This window comes from Lissotriton helveticus, chromosome 6, assembly GCF_964261635.1.
Source record: "Lissotriton helveticus chromosome 6, aLisHel1.1, whole genome shotgun sequence".
Classification (NCBI taxonomy): domain Eukaryota; kingdom Metazoa; phylum Chordata; class Amphibia; order Caudata; family Salamandridae; genus Lissotriton; species Lissotriton helveticus.
Window position 1 is genome coordinate 1,453,064,013 of NC_136067.1, and position 17,950 is coordinate 1,453,081,962.

Below are 17,950 nucleotides of genomic sequence, written 5' to 3' on the forward strand. Positions count from 1 at the left end.
TTTCCAGTACTTCAGTGTTGATAAAATAGGATGCAATGAAAGCATTCCTCAAGGCCCCATTGATAGCATTAGATGCATGCAGTATATGGGAAGGGAATTTAGAAAACAGAGAAAACTGTAAGACAACTGGGTTGATCAACTTAACACAATGCAGCCTGTGGCAGGTAGAATGAGAAAGATTAACAGACTGAGGGGATATTTAACTGTTTTTGCCACCAATATGTCGGAAAATCATTTGCTGAGGACCCAATAGAGATTTTACTCTACAAGCAATAAAAAAGGTAGGTTTTGGTCGTACAGCTAAAGGACAAAATCGGTAAGGCATACATTGCAGAAATGTTTAATTCCCTGGGCTCACTATTAAAACACGCATTGGGGACAACAGAGGCAGTTTGGCAGTTCTACAGCTACATACTCAGGGAGGACGAGGTGTCATGGGATAACTATTCACAAAAGTGCAGACTCCTCAGATTGACACTGTAAAGAAGAGACTATTTAGTCAGGACCATTGAGAATGAGAATGTGATAGCAGCTATAACGTCATTGAAGACAGACAAATCAACTGGATGGGTGTACAAGTGTGGTTTCTAGAGCCCTGGGAGGAATGGTTGCCCCAAAAAGAATGCGGCTCTCGACTTCTTTGGGTCCGAGTATTTGAGTTGGTCTGGCTATAAGAGAAGCTGATATTACACTGGCCTCCCTGCTGGCTAACGACATTTGAGATTGTAAGTCATACAGACCAGTTGCTCTTCTAAATCTGGATTTAAAGATCTTTACCATACTCCTTGCGAATAGATTAGGCAAATATCTTCCAGGCCATATTGAGACAGATCAATCAGGGTTTGTCAGGTGCAGGCATCTGCACAACAGTATTAGGAGGGTTGCTCAATCAAGCAGCAGAAGTTACTAGGAAAATGATTGCGGCAATATTGGTCACTTTAAATGCCAAAAAGGTGTTTGACTGTGTCAGTTGGAGTATTTTTTAAGGAAAACTGCATAAAATGCGGATTGGGAAGAGGCTGAGGAGCTGGGTATTTGGGTATTTATGAACAATAAGGAACCAATGCCAAGAATATAGTTAATGATGACAAATCTAGTGCCATGCAACTGCAGAGGCAAACTAGGCAGGGGTGACCACAGTTTTCATTGCTATTTGGCAAAAGTTCTGTGGAATCGATTTCGGAGTTGAGCTTCACAAGCTCTACCTGTTTGCAGATTACATACTCTTGAGCCTGACTAAACCGAATATATCCTTAGCTGTCATTAACAGTCACCTAAACAATGTTAAATGGGTTGCAGGATTCAAAAATCTAAAATATTGAATTTGACCCTGCCGCAGGAAGAAGCCATCAAGCTACAAAGTGACTTTCCCTTTAAGTGGGCAACCCATTATGTATGGTATTTGTATACGGTATTTAGGAATAAACATTACGCCTAGCTACCAAAGAAAGTACAGGCTAATGGGCTGAGGCTGAGGAGCAATATAACGCAGGACTCGGACAGATTGAAGACTGTCCTACTTGTAAAGCTGGAAAGGATAGCCACAGCTAAAATGAATATACTGCCATGGCTCCTCTAGTTATGTCAACCTATGCCTTACACTGTCTCAAAGGAGAAGATCGTTTTTCTTCAGAAAAATATAGAGGCTTTTTCGTGGAAAGGTAAAAGGGTAGTTTCTCCAGAAATATACTAATGGCACCTAGAAAAAGAGGGGCCTTGGTACAGTACAGTCAGGCCTGTGCTGTATTGAAAACAGTTCGAATGGTTGTTTGTGGACCGATCTGTTATGAAGAGGCCCTTTTGGAACACTCTAAGGCTCCCTATACACTCTAGGTCCAGAAATGCACATGCTAGTGACATACAGTATGATCATTAAACCTGAGATGCTGTGGAAAGTATTGAACAGAATCCAGATTTCGCACCGGCAATCATGGTGCAGACATTCCGGAGGTGGAGGGATGTAGATTGCCTAATATTGGGAGATTATAACAATAAGTCATTGCCAATATTAGACTAAATTTGAGATTGCAAAAGACGACCGATTAACTTAGGCACACTTGCATCATTGGGCCCTCCATCCGTCTGTAAAAGCGGGAGCATTAAGTGACCTCACAGCTTTGGAAAAATGTATAATCAAGAACCCAGAATCCAAGAGAGTAATCTCAAACATATATAAACTCCTGAAGATAGGTGAAGAAAAAGCAAGATGGGGATTCCGAAAGGCATGGGACAGAACACTTGAAAGGGAAATTACAGACGGACGAAAAGGACAAATTATGGGAAGAGATCCGGGTTAGTTACAAAAAAGTAATGCATAGGGAACAAGCACACAGTTTAATGGGCAATTGGTATATCACCCCACCGCTTTTAAAAGAAATATGTTTAAACATGAGAGGAATATGTTGAGGATGTGGAGATGCAGATTTATCCAGTCTACATATTTTGTGGTCATGCATCAAACTGAGACACGTCTGGAAGGAGATTCTCAGTAAACGTAATCAAATTATTAGGTACCCTGTACAAGCCACTCTGGATGTAATCTTACTGGACCTCAGACAAACAAGGGTGAAAGGCATGAACAAAAAGTACAAGAGTCTTGATTAAACATTTAATAACAGCTGAAAAGCAGCTAATTACTGCAGGCTGGAAGAAGGTGGGTCCTTCAATGCTAAATAGATGGTACGCTACGGAACATGATTGCTATGAGAAAAATGATGTATGACTTTAGTGACCAGCATAAACACTTTAAACAGATTTGGCAACCTTTGATAGGCAATTTGCTTGGCATTGAAATCTGCTTCATCAGACAGTCTGCGAGCTCTTGATTTGATTTATCTATAATGACTCGGTGCAGATGTACTGACAGCATGAATATGTGCAGTCGGATTAGGTGGATGGGGTGCCTTTACATACAACTATTGATAGCACTGTTGATCTCACGTGTGTGTTGGGGGAAGGAATCTAAAAGGTGAAAGTTATATTTAAAATGAGCATGGGATATCAGGCAAAATGTATTTGAGGTAATGACTTGTAGATTAATACTATGGATGCTACAGCAATTCATCCTCTGTGCTGCAGATCCATTATTTCCATTGTTTATGACGAGCTCAGCTCGTCATGAGCACACAAGCAGTGTACTGCATGACGAGCTGAGCTCGTCATGAGCATGGAAGGGGTTAAGAAGTAGCTTTCTCAGCTCAATAAAAATGTTAGTTTTTTTTTAAAACATACTCGTTTGGAATTACCACAAACAGTGGTTATTTCAGTGAGATCGCGTTGCCCTGCTCTTACCCTTGGAGATCAGTAACCCTCCTGACCTACAGATCAGTAACACATCGAAATGTCTAAAAATATTAGATGAATGTATCTGCAGAAGTCCTGAAGAAGCGGTAGGGTACAGCACAAAATGTGTCTGCTCTAGTTTGGCTCAAGTGACACTGGTTCGGCTCATGTTGAAATATGTTCGGACTCCGCTCATCATAGAAATTAAAATGAACTTCTATGGGCAGAGCCTGTACTAAAATTCATTTTTTTTTATTGTAAATAGATTTCGATTATTCTCACACTTTAAACAATACAGTGAGCTCTATGTACACATGATTCGAGTCCAGATTGGAGTAGGTTAAGCTTTTGTTATTGTGTTGCTTTATATATGTATGGTTGAACAATGAATAGGTGTATGCCATTTACAATTGTGATTTTTTTGGGTGGTCATTGTACATCATCAGGTTGGCCTATGATTGGACTTTGAAAGATTGTATTACACCCCTTGTTTTGGCTGTGATACTTATTTTGAATATTCTCCCCACCATCTTCAGTACCAAAGCTAGTAACAAGGTTTTCTTGCCACAATAAATGCTTTGTGTATGCATATGTAGAGTACTGATGAGTGGAAGTATACTATGTTTAAAACCCAGTGCCTTTGTTTTTGTGATCAATCATTTTCCTCTAGCCACAGCTTCTTTTTAAGTTCTGGTGTAACTGCCCATGTTCTTTCCCTACTGAGTATTCCTCATCTTATTGAAGGAATATTCGGTCGATAGACATGACTTCACATGCACCTTGTTTGCTATACTTCTTGCAGCTCTAACAGTAACTTTAGCATGTATTCAAGATAGTTTTATTTTTCACTTTAACCTGATAAAATAGAAAAATATTTCCATTAATGCTTTTTAGCTGAGATTTAAATTTAAAATATTGTCAATCTGCAATTCAATTTGAAAATTCACTAGATATGACAATTAAAAAATCAGTATTTAAGTTTCAATCATGATGATACTACGAAAAAAATGGCTAACTCATATTTTTATTTTATTTTCAAATCATTTTATTGGGTTTTCAAGGAAAGAAAAAACAAGAACATAGATGAAAAAATAAAGAAAATCACAAATTGGCATGAGTTGAAGTACAGTTACAAGTGGGAGTATAAATGATAATAACAATTATAATAACAATAGAAAGAAAGAACTACAAAAGAAGAAGGAAATCCAAGATGTTACAAATTAAGTGGCAGTTGGAAATGCGGTTAGGTTAGAGTCACAGATGGCCTTTGTATATTACTCACATTTTTGATTTCCAGTCTTCAGGGCCACATTGACTCACTTTTTAAAGTGACTTCAATGGTGATCCTCAACCCAAGCAATCTAGAATGTGTGCTAATCCAATAAAGTTACTATCAATGCACAACCACCTGTTTTATGCTTTTTAAGAAAAAATGATCTTTTGTTCTATATATTGTGGTACACTGTGTTCCACCTGGATAAAAGATGGAGGTAGTTAAGGCAATTTCTTTGTTGCTTTTAAGCATATGATTTTCTGTGTGCTAAGTTCACTTGTGTAGTTGAACGCACATCAAAAAGAAATCCATAGTATGTAGATTTTCAATGTACAAATTCTTTTTCGAACATTTTTTTGGTATCACTTGGAGTTACCCATGACACACAAATCCATAGTCTGATTTGCTCAGCCAATCTTGGTTGTTTTGTCTCTGCCAATTGTGAATGCTCATTTCATTCTGTCTTCACTTGTGTAGGTTTTGGTTCGCCCAGCACTTCAGATGAGGAACAAAAAATGAATAGATTTATAGATAAGGGTACAGTATTTTGGTTTTAATAGTACTATTTTTTGTTCTTTGAGCCCCTTTAATTTCTTTGTTAGATTTTGACGATTTACATTAAAATGTCATTTTCAGTGAAATTCAGAAGCAGAAAGATTTCCAAGACAGTAGTCACTGACATAGGTATGGAAGTAAAAACTATATTTTTCTCCTAATCTGGTGCTCTAAACAACACTAACCCTAAAGATTAAGAATCATGAAATTACATTACCTACTTATCAATTGATCGTTCTTAGTGCTACGTGGTAATTACAGTGGCTGATTGTGCTATGGGGTATTGTACATACTAATTAACAAAAATCAAGCATACTGGTGTATTAATTATTTCTTTGATTCGTATAATGTACATTTATCTTGTTTGGGTTCATACCTAAAGACTGCATGGTTCAATCTATACATTTCAAATCAACGATGGGCCCTACAGTAGCTTTAAAGGCCTTTCTGCAAGATTTTTGTTCTGCTTTTTGGTGGAATTGTTAAGATGCAAAACCTTCTGGTTCCAATTTAAAAATACCAGGATACTAAATTTGAACGCAAACCCTATTTATTATTAATACAAAGTTTTCACACATCATACATGTGTGATGGCTGTGGATTGAACCTTGTTACAGACCATTAGAAAATGTGGTGAATGGGCATAGATACATGGTCTGCTAGGGGCATGTGGTGTGTTCTGGAGTGGTTTGTCAACTTTCCTCTTGGGGATAGCTAATTTGTTTTGTTGAAACATGTGTATTTCTCTATAAAATGTTATGAAAACGTACCACTGTTCAAACATTAAGCTTGCATTAACTGTGCTTTTTTGGAGAAATGTGTTTTTGGGTCATGCTAGTATTCTACATTTGTGTTTTTTAAAAAGTCTACTTATGAGATAACTATTAAGAGGTGCCTACCGTAGGCTAAATATATGATAAAACTACTGTTAAATGTATTGTGGACCATGCCAGTAAATAAGTAATATACATTCAATTTCTTAATAGCTCTTATTTGCACTTGTCTGTTGCTCTCATTGGTTATTCTTGTTGCCTCTGAGGTGTGCTGTTTCAGTTGTTAATTGCAAAATATCACCAGTATATGAGTAAAAATTTAAAATGTATTGATATATTTCAAATGATGAATTGATCTGTTTGTATGTTTTAGCACATGGGGTAATTGTGCAATTCCTTCATTCTCATAGAATTTAAAGAATGTTAATGTCAATACACTAATTGTTTTGTCAATGCTACCAGTCAAAAAGTAGACAAAAGAATAAGAGAAATATGTATATATATTTTCATTAGTTATGCCAATGTGCAGTATTGAAATTGTCTTATATTTTGAAGGGCACTTTGACCTGTTTAGAAACAGAGAGGCAAGAGTCAGACTCATGGGAGAGCAAATGAGCACTTCAACGATAGACACTATGAAGATTAATGTTTGAAAGGGAATCCCCATGGTGATGTGCGAGAGAGTGAGTTGTATTTCAATATAGAAATTATCAAATCTCATTAATTAGGTTAGAAGTGGATAAAGGTTATGTCAGTTAGATGGTTAGTGAGGATTCCTATTCAATGACTGACATTGGGTGAATATGAGCTATGTTATTGGGTGACCTCTAAATTTGCACACATAGTAAAAGAGTCATATTCAGTGAACAAATATTTATACTAGCAAATTCCTTATGTGACGTTTTAAGGGGTTTCAAACATGCCACCTACATTCTAGAAATGGCCTATGGCAACATTATACAGTTGACAAAAATCTCTGCTGTCACCAGCAGTTCAACCGACACTCAGTCAGATATACAGAGGGTGTTAGTGTTTGTTGACCCTCAGAAACAGTAATACGGAGGGTTTGTGAATGCTAAAAGCATTAGTCTTAAGTAGTAAGCAAATAAAGCTATCCGTAAAACGTTTTCCGAATCCCTAAGAATATATATTTTGGTTGTCCCTTCTAAAAACTGCTAAGTTTCAATGTTTTGTAACTGAAGTCTAGTTGCAAAACATTTAAAAGTAACAGACAACTAGCAGTGGCAACTTATAAGTAAACATTCCGCTTCGTGAATGTTAAAATAAAAAAAATTAAAAAGTTTGTTGTGGAGTAGGAAGTGGTCTGGCAGAACACTGCCAACTCTACTTTTTAAAATAAAATTGTTAAAAAGTAAACATAGCCCTGTTTCCTTTATGGAAAGCAGGCAGCAAACACCCCTCCAAGTTTATTTTATTGAAAAGTGATCACAGACATCGTGGTCTCCTGCCCTAGCAGGCCATCGTCCCTTTGATGGTCTCCAATGTGAGTGAGTTGCAGTTTGCAAACTACCTCATTAATATCCATGAGGCAGGTAGGATTATGGCCCACTCAGATTCTGAAATTTACAAATCGACCTATCACTGATCGCAAAAACACTGGTTTCAAATTGCAACCTTTTTTTTTACCAAATAATAGTTCATCTGACCCACTGTCTTTTCATATTTCGTTCTTTCTATGTCGTATACGTCCAGACTCTTCATGTTGTATTTTACATATATTGTCTTACTAATTTTTTTGGGGGGAAATTTGTAACCTCGTATTCTTTCCTATGAGATCTGGATCAATATTACAGGACCTGCAACAAAGGCATTTTGTTTACAGGCATTAATACCAACTTCATTTGACGCCTGGGTCAATTGTGACCCTGGAAACTAATTGGGGTCGCCAATGGGGTTAGGGTGTCACCAATTTAGACTTTCTGATCATTAGGACGAGAGAAAAGGGCAGAATTACCCCTGCAAGGACTACAGTTTTCTGCTTTTATTTATTTTCAGCCTATTTCCACGTCCCTGGCCTGTATAATAATTTTGTATCCCTCCAAGAATATCTTTAAGAATATGGCAGAAAGGGGAAGTTGCATTCATATTTCCTATTTGATAAGATAAAACGGCTCTTCCGTTTCGTAAAAAGTATCGAGCAGTGCATGGAGGAAAATGTCATTGCCGTGCCTCTACTGGCTCCTCAAAATTGGGTTAGTCTTTTCCCTCTCTGGACATCATTCCTGTAGGGCTTCTTAAACATCAACTTCTTTGCCTGTTCTCAGTCCCTTCTATGTCCACTTCATCTACTTTCAATTCAAGGAGTTAAACCATCAATGCTAGTATTATTCCCGTTTATGTTTTTACCACTAATGCATCAAAAAACTCTTTCCCACCCTCCTAACAATTATACAATTGAATTAAAATACATTCATGTGATGCCCCGTCTCCTCTGACATTGCTTCTATGCTCAGTGTTTTTACTTAAGTGACTTTGACTGTGACATCTTTATCTTTAAGCTTGAAATAATGCTATCAAATCAAATGTATTGTATTGTTCTCATGCCTTAACATTATACATCATGCAATGTTAAAATAATATGTAACACACACACACAAAGAATAAGCACTAAGCCACAATACAATTATTACATTAATTAAACCATTAAAACAAGGATAAAAATATAAAAGATAGTCCAAACATCTACCTACTCTCAACTGACATTGCAAGACACTAATTTGCAGGGCATAGGAACGCACTATTGATGCACGCTCAACTAAAATAATGGCAAACTAAAGCCATCCTGGTTTCTCTTAATTCTTCGGTTTCTCAGTCATAACCCAAGCACCTCAGATATACTAGGAACTGCACAATAGATCTCTGGGTGATGTTAATAAATTTGAATGGGATGGCACCCAAACTTACTGAGACTTGTAGTCTCCAAAGCCATCTTCACTGCTGCTGTAAAGAAATGTACCTGTTAAAACGTGGCCACGTACCTTAGAATATTCTAAGGCAACAAATCATCCCTGATGATTTTCGTATCTATGATAGTGTTGACACAATGTTCTTAGTTTTTAAGTGGGATCTGGTGGATTCTTGGAATTGAATTGTGCCTGTTGATTATTAAATGTAGCTTCTTAATGTAAAATTCTTAACTCCACCTTAGCATTCTCCTCCTCCCAATCCTTGATCTTCACAAAAGATGACTGAAAATCAGTAATAGAGGTGACGGTGAGTGCCGATTTCACAAGATAGTAACAGTAGCCTCTTGTCATATTCCCTTTGCTTTTCCCAAGACCTTAATGGCTGTTTAGGGGATGAAAAGTTAATAAAATGGGAAAAACATTTAGAAGAAGAGAATAGGTTGACTGTGGGGTGGGGTGCATGCGGAACTTCGTTGTTCAAGCCCGCTGGCTTTTTATATTCCCTTAGCTGTGGTCCTAAGATTATCAGAAGTCATTTTCTAACTTAGATATTTCCTCATTTTGATAATTGGGAGCTAAATAAATTTTCAAAAGGACTCTTTGCTATTATTTGTTCTGATGGATACTTTTTTTTTTATAAACCAATTTATTTGTGTCAAAGGTCAAGCACAATGCAGAACTCCTTAACACAGGAAACATCTGCCATATTATACATTGCAGAGCATTGTCATTGACATTTAGTTTATACATTATCATAATTATAGTTATGTAAAACAAGACACCATGAATGTAATAAACCCCCCGTTGCACTATTCCACTACAGCGTCTTGTTCGCCGCTACATCGCCAATATATTCCATCACTATATTGGTGGTCCCTCACCCAATAAGCCCGCATGGCCTGATGGATACTTTTAACGTCAGATTCTCTACCTTTTGACTATACCCAGGACCTAGACTGTATCTGGAAAAAATTTCATCATAGCTCGGGTTGGTACTGTCGTGCAGTTTCACGTAGACATCACTCAAGCACACTTACATCAGTTTATTTCTTTTCGCACCTTCGTAAGTAGATTCAGAACTAGCTTCTATTTTTTTCTTGACAGTCTGGCAAAATTGCTTTACAGTGTGTATGGGAACGTGTCACCTCGTAAAACTACTTGTTAAGCCTTGTAGAGCCGGTCGCTAGCTGATGGCTCAAAGTATGTCTCTGGTTTTTGGGTTAGTTCCACAGCTGATTCCAATGCAGCCCGAATATCCGGGGCCTCCGCGACGCAACAACAGATTGAGGCTTTTATAGAAGCCATGTTGTGAATCTTTGGTGCTCTGCCAGCTGCCTTTGGCACGCCTTCGGTCCCAACAGATCTACAGAGGCCTCTCGTGTGGTTACTCCTGGCAGGTCAGCCATTGGTGCTGTCTGTCTCATTAACTGACTTTGGGTTCAGCTCCAACTCCAGAGCTAACTCCGCCTCCCTCACCACAATCCACGCTGGTTCCTGCATCATCTATGCTGGCACTGATGCAGGAGGAGGATGTCAATCCTATTGTCCTGTCGACTCAGATCCAAACCCGTCTCGAACAAGATCACATCTTGGAACAGTCCTGATGCACTGTTTGTTCACTTTGACTCAGACAAAACAGCACCTTTGTTTAGGAGCCACCCTCTTGAGCTCCAACAACTTTTCAGATTGTATTCCAACCAGCCTTTGGCAATGATAGTTGATGGAGATCAATTTTCTCCACAGTATGATGACAAGAATTTCTATTTGGACCTACAAAAGGCCAGTCTAGACACCTCCCATGGTCCGGGGCTGGGCTCTCCCTCTGGTAACTCAACAGAAGAGACAGTCTAAATTGCTGTGGTCATTAGATAGGCTGATGAAATCCTGGAATTACAAATTTCATCTGTTGAAGTAAAAGCCAGTGTACTCACTGACGTTCTGCATCCTGGACAAACCTCGGTTGAGCCCTTGCGGCCATTTAACAAAATCTTAACTTACACCCTCATAGGCACCTGGGCTAAACCTTGTTCATTCTCACCAGTAAATAAACAGCTAGCATGACGCCGCAGACCTGCTCCGGGTGACCCTGCTTTTTGACGCATCACCCTACTAGAGCCTGGTGGTTCAGGCTTCCACTATCAGGATCAATCCACAAACTCTAGTCCTATGACTCCTCTAGATGGAAGTTGAAGAGACTTGGTGCATTTGGAGTGTTTTTTTCAGTTAGCATCAGTCTTCTGTCAGTCAGCGCCAGCTGTTTACAGGGTTGGGACTCCTACGCATTAATCAACACAGTTGCAGAGATTTTGCCAGTAGGGCTGAATGGATTTCATGCCGATTGGTGCAGACCATTCAGGATGGCCTGTATGCAAGCAAATATGTCACACGGTCAGGTCTGGACACGACTGACTGTTTAGGACGAGCAGATGGGACGAGCAAGGTGCTTCAGCGCCACACCTGGATGAGATCCACAGGTTTCCTGAGTGACATCCAGGAGTCTCTCCTGGATATAACTTTTGACCAGTCCTGCCCATTTGGCAAGAAGGCTGAGTTCACGTTGAGAGCTTTAAAGAAAATATAGGCACATTGCACTCCCTCAGTGTCTCCATGCTTGCAACTTAGTAGCCCCAACAGTTCTGTCCGTTTTACGGTATCACCTTGGGTTTCACTTGTAGGCTGCACCATAGCCCAATGTCCCAGCAACAGGCACAACATTCCTTGCGGGACTGGGATAGGGGATCTAGCAGACATGGTTCGGGCCTGCAGGGGCAGCATACTGCCCAGTCCTCCACCCTTCTGGCAGCAGACCTCTAAGGTTATTAAGTTTGCCCTTGGCAGTACACGACCATCCTGTGGGATGCAGAATTTATTTATTTATTTTTAACATTTATAGAGCGCACTACAACCCTACGGGTATCCTGGCGCGGAGACAATGGGAGAAGAAACTGATATGAAAGGTCACATAACTGGGTCAGAGGGTCATACTTTGGGGAAGAGCCACGTCTTGACTTTTTTGCGGAACATCATTAAGTCCTGTATTCTCCTAATTTCCACAGGAAGACGAATCCAGAGGCGGGCTGCAGCCACGCCAAACGCTCTTCCCCCCCATGGTTGCTTTCTTTATCCTGGGAATCCTAATAAGACAGGCAGAGGATGAGCGAAGATTGCGTGCAGGTTTGTACCATTTGAATCTGTCTTGGAGCGGTTTAGGCCCCTGTCCATGAAGTGCCTTGAACACTATACATAAGGATGTAAACAGAATCCTTTGAGACACCGGAAGCCAATGCAAGTCTGCCAGCGCTTGTGTCATCGAGGAGCGGCGTGCCCGGATCAGAGCGAGCTTTACTGCTCTGCCGCCTGGATACTCTGGAGTCTAGAGATCAGATATCCCGGAGACTCCAAGAGCAAAGCATTACAAAAATCCAGGCGACTCAATATAATGCTCTTTACTACCGTGATTCTTGCCTGAGCTGGCAGTAACAGTAGCACTTTCCGGAGTCCCCGGATGAGAGTATAGCAACCTCACACCAATTTGTTAACATGGGACTCCAAATTCAATTTTTCATTGACACTGACCCCAGATTGCGTACTGTGCTCACTGGTACCAGAGGGGCGTTTGTGGGTATGGGCCAGAAATCAGCCGGTAGTCCTCGAGGGACTCCACCCACCTTACTGTGCAGAATCTCTGTTTTCTCACTGTTAAATTGAAGCAAGTTGTCCCTTAGCCATTTCACCATTTCTAGCATACATGCCTGAAAACTATCCTGAGAGTCCGCATGGTCCTCGTCTAGGGACACCATAAACTGGGTGTCATCGGTGTAGTTGACCACGCTGATATTATGCATTTTTACGATATCCAGCAGTGGTCGCATGTATGCGTTAAACAGGATGGGGCTGATTGAGGACCCCTGAGGTACCCTGTGTTCATTTTTACAAAATTCGATTGATATGGGGGAAGCGCTACTGCTTGCCATCTATCAGATAGATAGGAGCGCATCCAACTATGTGCCACTCCTGTCACTACCAGGGTTTCAAGCCTTGTTAGAAGAATGGCGTGGTTGACCGTATCTAAAGCGGCGGACAGGTCTAGCAATAATAGGGTTGCTGATTGTCCCCTGTTCGCCCGCATTCGAAGGTTATCCAAAACGGTCACCAAGGCTGTCTCTGTTCCGTGAACAGGTCTGAACCCAAATTGCTCATCTTCCAATTTATTGTTTGTCTCCAAGAAAAGGGACAGTGCCCTGCGTACCAGTCATTCCATGATCTTAACTGGGTATGGTAATAGGAAGATTGGCCTATAGTTCTTATGGCAACCTGGATTCAGTGTGGATTTTTTCAGGAGTGGTGTTATAATTGCCTGCTTCCAGCTGGGTGGCACCACTCCACTCCTGAGGGACTGGCCACACAGCTGGCGTAGGATAGGAAAAATCTCTGATCCTAGTTCTTTCAATATCTTGTGGGGGATAGCATCCAGGGGTGACCGTGAAGAGATTCCTAGAGCCACTCTGGCGAACTCTTCTTCCGAGGGCATCTTAAATTCATCCATAGTGAACTCGGGAGTAAGTGAGTTAAAATTGTCCTCCCTGTCGAGGTTGTTCTTAGATGTTTTTCCCTTTTCCTGGTCCCGAGAACCGGATAGGGTCACCTCTTTCAAACCTTCCACGATCTTATTAATTTTCTCTTGAAAGAAAATTGCCAGTCCATCACACAGCTCCTGAGTAGGAGGGATTTTACTGTTTGTACATTCAGGGTGTGTCATCTCTATTACTATCCTAAAGATGTCCTTAGATTTATTAGATGATTGGAGGATAGCGACGGCAAAATATTCCGCTTTAGCAGTTGCTATTTCTCTTTTATACTTCATTAGGGTTTGCCTCCAACTGACTTTGTCATTTTCCATGTAGTCCTTTCTCCACTGTCTTTCTACCATCTTGCAGTCTAGCTTATAGTTCCTTAATGCCTCCTTATACGATGGAGCTGAGGGCCTATCTCTTTTCCTGATATCCTTTAGAGGGGCAATCTGGTCCATTCTCCTAGTTAAGTGCTCACAGAGAGCTGTATACTTCTCTGTTACCTGTTTCTCAGGGTTAAACAAAGTCTCTGCCTGACGTAGAGGGCCCATTTTTGCCTTCCTTAGCAGTCCTTTTCAGTCCCTGCCCTGATAGGCCATTTCTTCCCAGGTTAATGGCCTCATCTTGCCACGCTGAAGCAGGCCAAATGATGGTCCGACCACCCCACCGGCAGAATTTTCCCCGTAGTAATAAGGCCTTCCTCGGCAAATATCATGTCTAAAATGTGGCCTTCTATGTGCGTTGATTCTGACACCCATTGTATCAGGTTCAGGTTAGCACAAGACTGAATGAGATTGTTGTATGCTGTGTCCATTCTTCCAGTTGCCCACAAATTAAAATCTCCCAAGACCAATAACCTAGTATGGGTAAGGGCCATCTTATTAATTTCATCAATCAGATCCTGATGTTTTTGTGCATTAGCTTCCCCCGGCGGCCTATAACAGACCATGCCCGTGAATGAGTGTCCCGTCTGATCCTTAACGGGGAAGCCCAATATTTCCACGCAGGTGATCTCATCTATTTCCAGCAGAGTAATATTCCAGGCCTCTTTAAAGATAGTTCCGAATCCTCCACCACGACCCTTGGATCTCGATTTATGGAAGGCCTTATATTCCGCTGGACCATCCAGTCCCAGCTCTAACCCCAGTCCTGCCGTTGTCCATGTCTCTGTCATGAACAGAGCATCAAGCTCATGTGTCTCTAGCATAGCTGGATCTCTGTGGAATACTTAGGCAGCGATCTTACATTAAGCAGACCACAGTTTAGTCTGTCATTCTTCACTATGCCAAGCTCAATTCCTGTTGCATTTTCTAGTGGCGGTTTACAAAGCATGCTTACTCGTTTGCCTATCTCACATAGTTGTTTCCTAAAGTAGCTGCGGCTAGTGTTATCCATCACCATTTTGTATGAACTGGCAGCATTTCTGGCGCTGTGCGCTGCCGGTGCGTGGACGGGCGCAGACGGGCTTGCCATAGGTGGATTGTATCCATAGGTGGCAAACCATGACATCTGACAGGTGGGTCCTGCAGAGAATCCAACAGGGCTATGCGCTGCCATTCCATTTTGACTCGTGCTTTAAGAGGACCACTTCTCCTTTTTGCAGCCGGAAGTTCAGGCTGTTTTGGTGAAAGAAACCATAGAGACTGCCCCACCTTGGAGATCGAACCTGGATGTTACTCCTGTTACTTCTTTGTGTGGAAAAAGGGCAAAGGCAGTTGTCCTATTTTTTTTATATAACCTATCAATTTCTTCCTGCAGAAGAACTAATACAAGATGCTCTCTGTCTCTATGTCCCAGATTCTATCTGCCCTGGATCCAGCAGACTAGATGGTAGTGCTGGACACGCAGGGTGCCCATTTCCATGCTCCAGCCTTGCAGGCCCAAAGGCACTACTTATGGTTCAAGGTGGGCAGTGAGCATTTTCAGTTCACTGTGCTCCCTCTCGGTCTCACCAGTGTCACATGGGTAGTCTTGAAGATGATGGCGATAGTTGCAGCATACCTTCTGAGTTTGGGTGTACCAGTGTTCTCCTACCTTGGGGACTGGCTGTTGAAGGCGGACTCGCCAGTCAGTTATGGCACAACATAGACGAGTGCAAACTTCCTTAGATCATTGAGGTTCACTTTTAAAGTACCAAAATCACACTTTACTCCTTCACCTAAGCTCCATTCTATCGGAGCAATGCTAAATACCATGCATTACTGGGCCTCCTCCAGATCAGAGAGTCCAAAAAATTAGGGCTATGACCCTGATATTTTAGCATCCGTCCTGGGATTCCGTGAGGGTGACTCTGAGGCTATTTGGTATATTGGGATTCTACTTGTTGACCATGCTAGTGGCTTTTGAAGGTTCTGCAGTTCGATCTGAAGTCTCAGTGCGCCCAGCATCAAGGGACCCTGTCAGATTTCATCCAGGTTTAAGAAGAGACTGCTAAAGATCTACAGTGGGGGCTTTGCAACTACTATTGGAGCAGCGGCAGACCCCTCTCCCAACCCCCCCCCCGTGCTGACTGTGGGGATATACAGATCCCTGCTTGGTGGGAGAGATTATATTGGAGGGATGGAGTCCAGAGGTCTCTAGTCTCCGGCGGATACCAGAGTCCACATCGACTTTTTGGAATTGCGGTACATTTGTTTGGCATTGAAAGCCCTCCTGTTGTCCATTAAGGGGAGGCTGGGTCAGATCCACACAGACAACACCACCACTGTATGGTATTGCAACAGACAGGGTGGGGTAGAGTCCTGGGCTCTGTGCGGAGAGGCCCTGCGCCTCTGGAACTGGCTGAATCATGACAGCATTTTCCTGAACGTACACCACCTGACCGAATCTTAAACGCCAAGGTAGACAAACAGCCCACGACACCTAGCGGATCCTAAGTGGAAGGCAAACCCAGAGGTAGCAAAGCGTGTCTTCCACCGGTGGGGAAAACCCTGGCTCAGTCTGTTCGCCATTGCAGGGAATGTGCAATTTCTGATGGAGAAATGCAGATTCCTCACCTTGTGAATTTTCCCAGGTGGCAGACTGAATCCGGAACTTTAGTAGCAACTTTCTCGCACGTTGTCCGATGGCTTGTGCGTCTCTGCGTCGGGTCCACCCTGCCCCGGACAGGACATCAGGGCTATTAGATGTACACTACTTCTGCATGCTGATGTCAGTTCCTTTATGCTAGCGCGTGTCAATACGGATCCAGAAAGTCTGTAATCCTGTCACAATCTGACATAAATTTCTCCTCAAAATGTTCGTAGGTATGCAGACAATGTCACACCCCATAACTACAGGTTTTAAACTGTGTTGTAAATGTAACCTGCAGATATCGGTAATGGACGCCCACAACATCTGCCTACAGTCCCCGGCTCTAATCACGACTCTGCATCCTGTCCATGCTATGCTATGATGCGCAAAAATGCTTCTCTGACCACGAAGCCAAACTCCATTGTTCCAAAAAGCAATCATGGTTGAAGTCCTGATCAAAGTGCAGGGAGTCAACATGTTCCCAAAACTGTTGCTGTGAACAATCATCATCGATGTCATGGGGCCAAGGTAAATGTAAGAAGTCACGCAAAAAGCATTAAAAAAATCCAAGTATGAGTCTCCCTCATCAAACCACTCCCCCCCACTTGGATTTGCGCAATACTCCAGGCTACTCTAGGCCGTGGAGACACTCCACTCACCCCCCCCCTCCCTCTGAGAGGATTCCTACACTAGTCTTGCTTCCGTCTTTCTCCAAACGTACAGCAACAATACAATGCCTACATCAAGCCATGAAGCAAATTTTTGGTACGCACCGGATCCTCCTGAAGCGCCTTTGGGCCCCACAGATCCAAAGGGGCCTCCTGTCGGGTTACTGTCAGGGGATCTGTCTTCATTGCTGAATGTGCCCTTCGACTTGTCTGAAGGTCGTCCCCTTTCCGGAGGTCTGTAGAACAGGTCCTGGCTTAGGCGCCACCCACATTTCCACCCTCTGCATTAAGCCCGATGCCACCATTGTTGTCACAACTGATGCCACTGCTTCGGGTGTTAACACCAATACCACCATCACCAATTCCAGATATGGCACCAATCTTCTAGCGCATTCAGAGACCCATGCCATACAGCCCCCCGAGGACCCAGTATTATGCTGAACCAGACACTTCTGCCCCACGTATGACACTGGGGATATTGATTATGTTGAAGACAACCAGTATGACGATGATGGCAGCATATTTGATGACGTCCAGGCTGCCAGTAGCCTGGATACTTCACCAGACATTGGCCTGTTGTCACCTAATCCTATGGCAAATAAGGAGGCCTTACTTTGTTCACTCAAGAGTTTAAGATCAGCGTGCTTACAGAGGTCCTCAACCCAACGCAATTCAGCCATGAACCTCATCTTCCCTTGAGGCCTTCAGATATATATATATCCTAGTAACGGTCACTACTACGTAGTTTTAGTTAGGATTGCTTTGACATAGGAAAAACTTTTTTTTGTGTTGCCAATAACTTTGGCACCATTTTGCAAATCTCCATTAAACTTTACGAAAAGTTGCTACCTTTTTCCTAGTTTGTGCATGGAACATTGTGGGATGATCC

At 42.0% G+C, this 17,950-nt stretch overlaps 1 protein-coding gene across 17 annotated transcripts in view; it reads left to right on the plus strand.

Annotated features, from left to right (window-relative positions):
- Nucleotides 1–17,950, plus strand: part of STXBP5 (syntaxin binding protein 5) — a 1,512,194-nt gene that overhangs the window by 1,154,019 nt on the left and 340,225 nt on the right. For 9 of the 17 annotated variants that reach the window (XM_078649248.1, XM_078649249.1, XM_078649252.1 and 6 more), the window contains 2 exons: nucleotides 5,033–5,092; nucleotides 5,192–5,239. The exons of the other annotated variants lie outside the window; for them this stretch is intronic. In XM_078649248.1, the coding sequence (XP_078505374.1) occupies nucleotides 5,033–5,092; nucleotides 5,192–5,239 (108 nt within the window). The remainder of the gene's footprint in view (nucleotides 1–5,032; nucleotides 5,093–5,191; nucleotides 5,240–17,950) is intronic. 17 annotated transcript variants of the gene reach the window in all.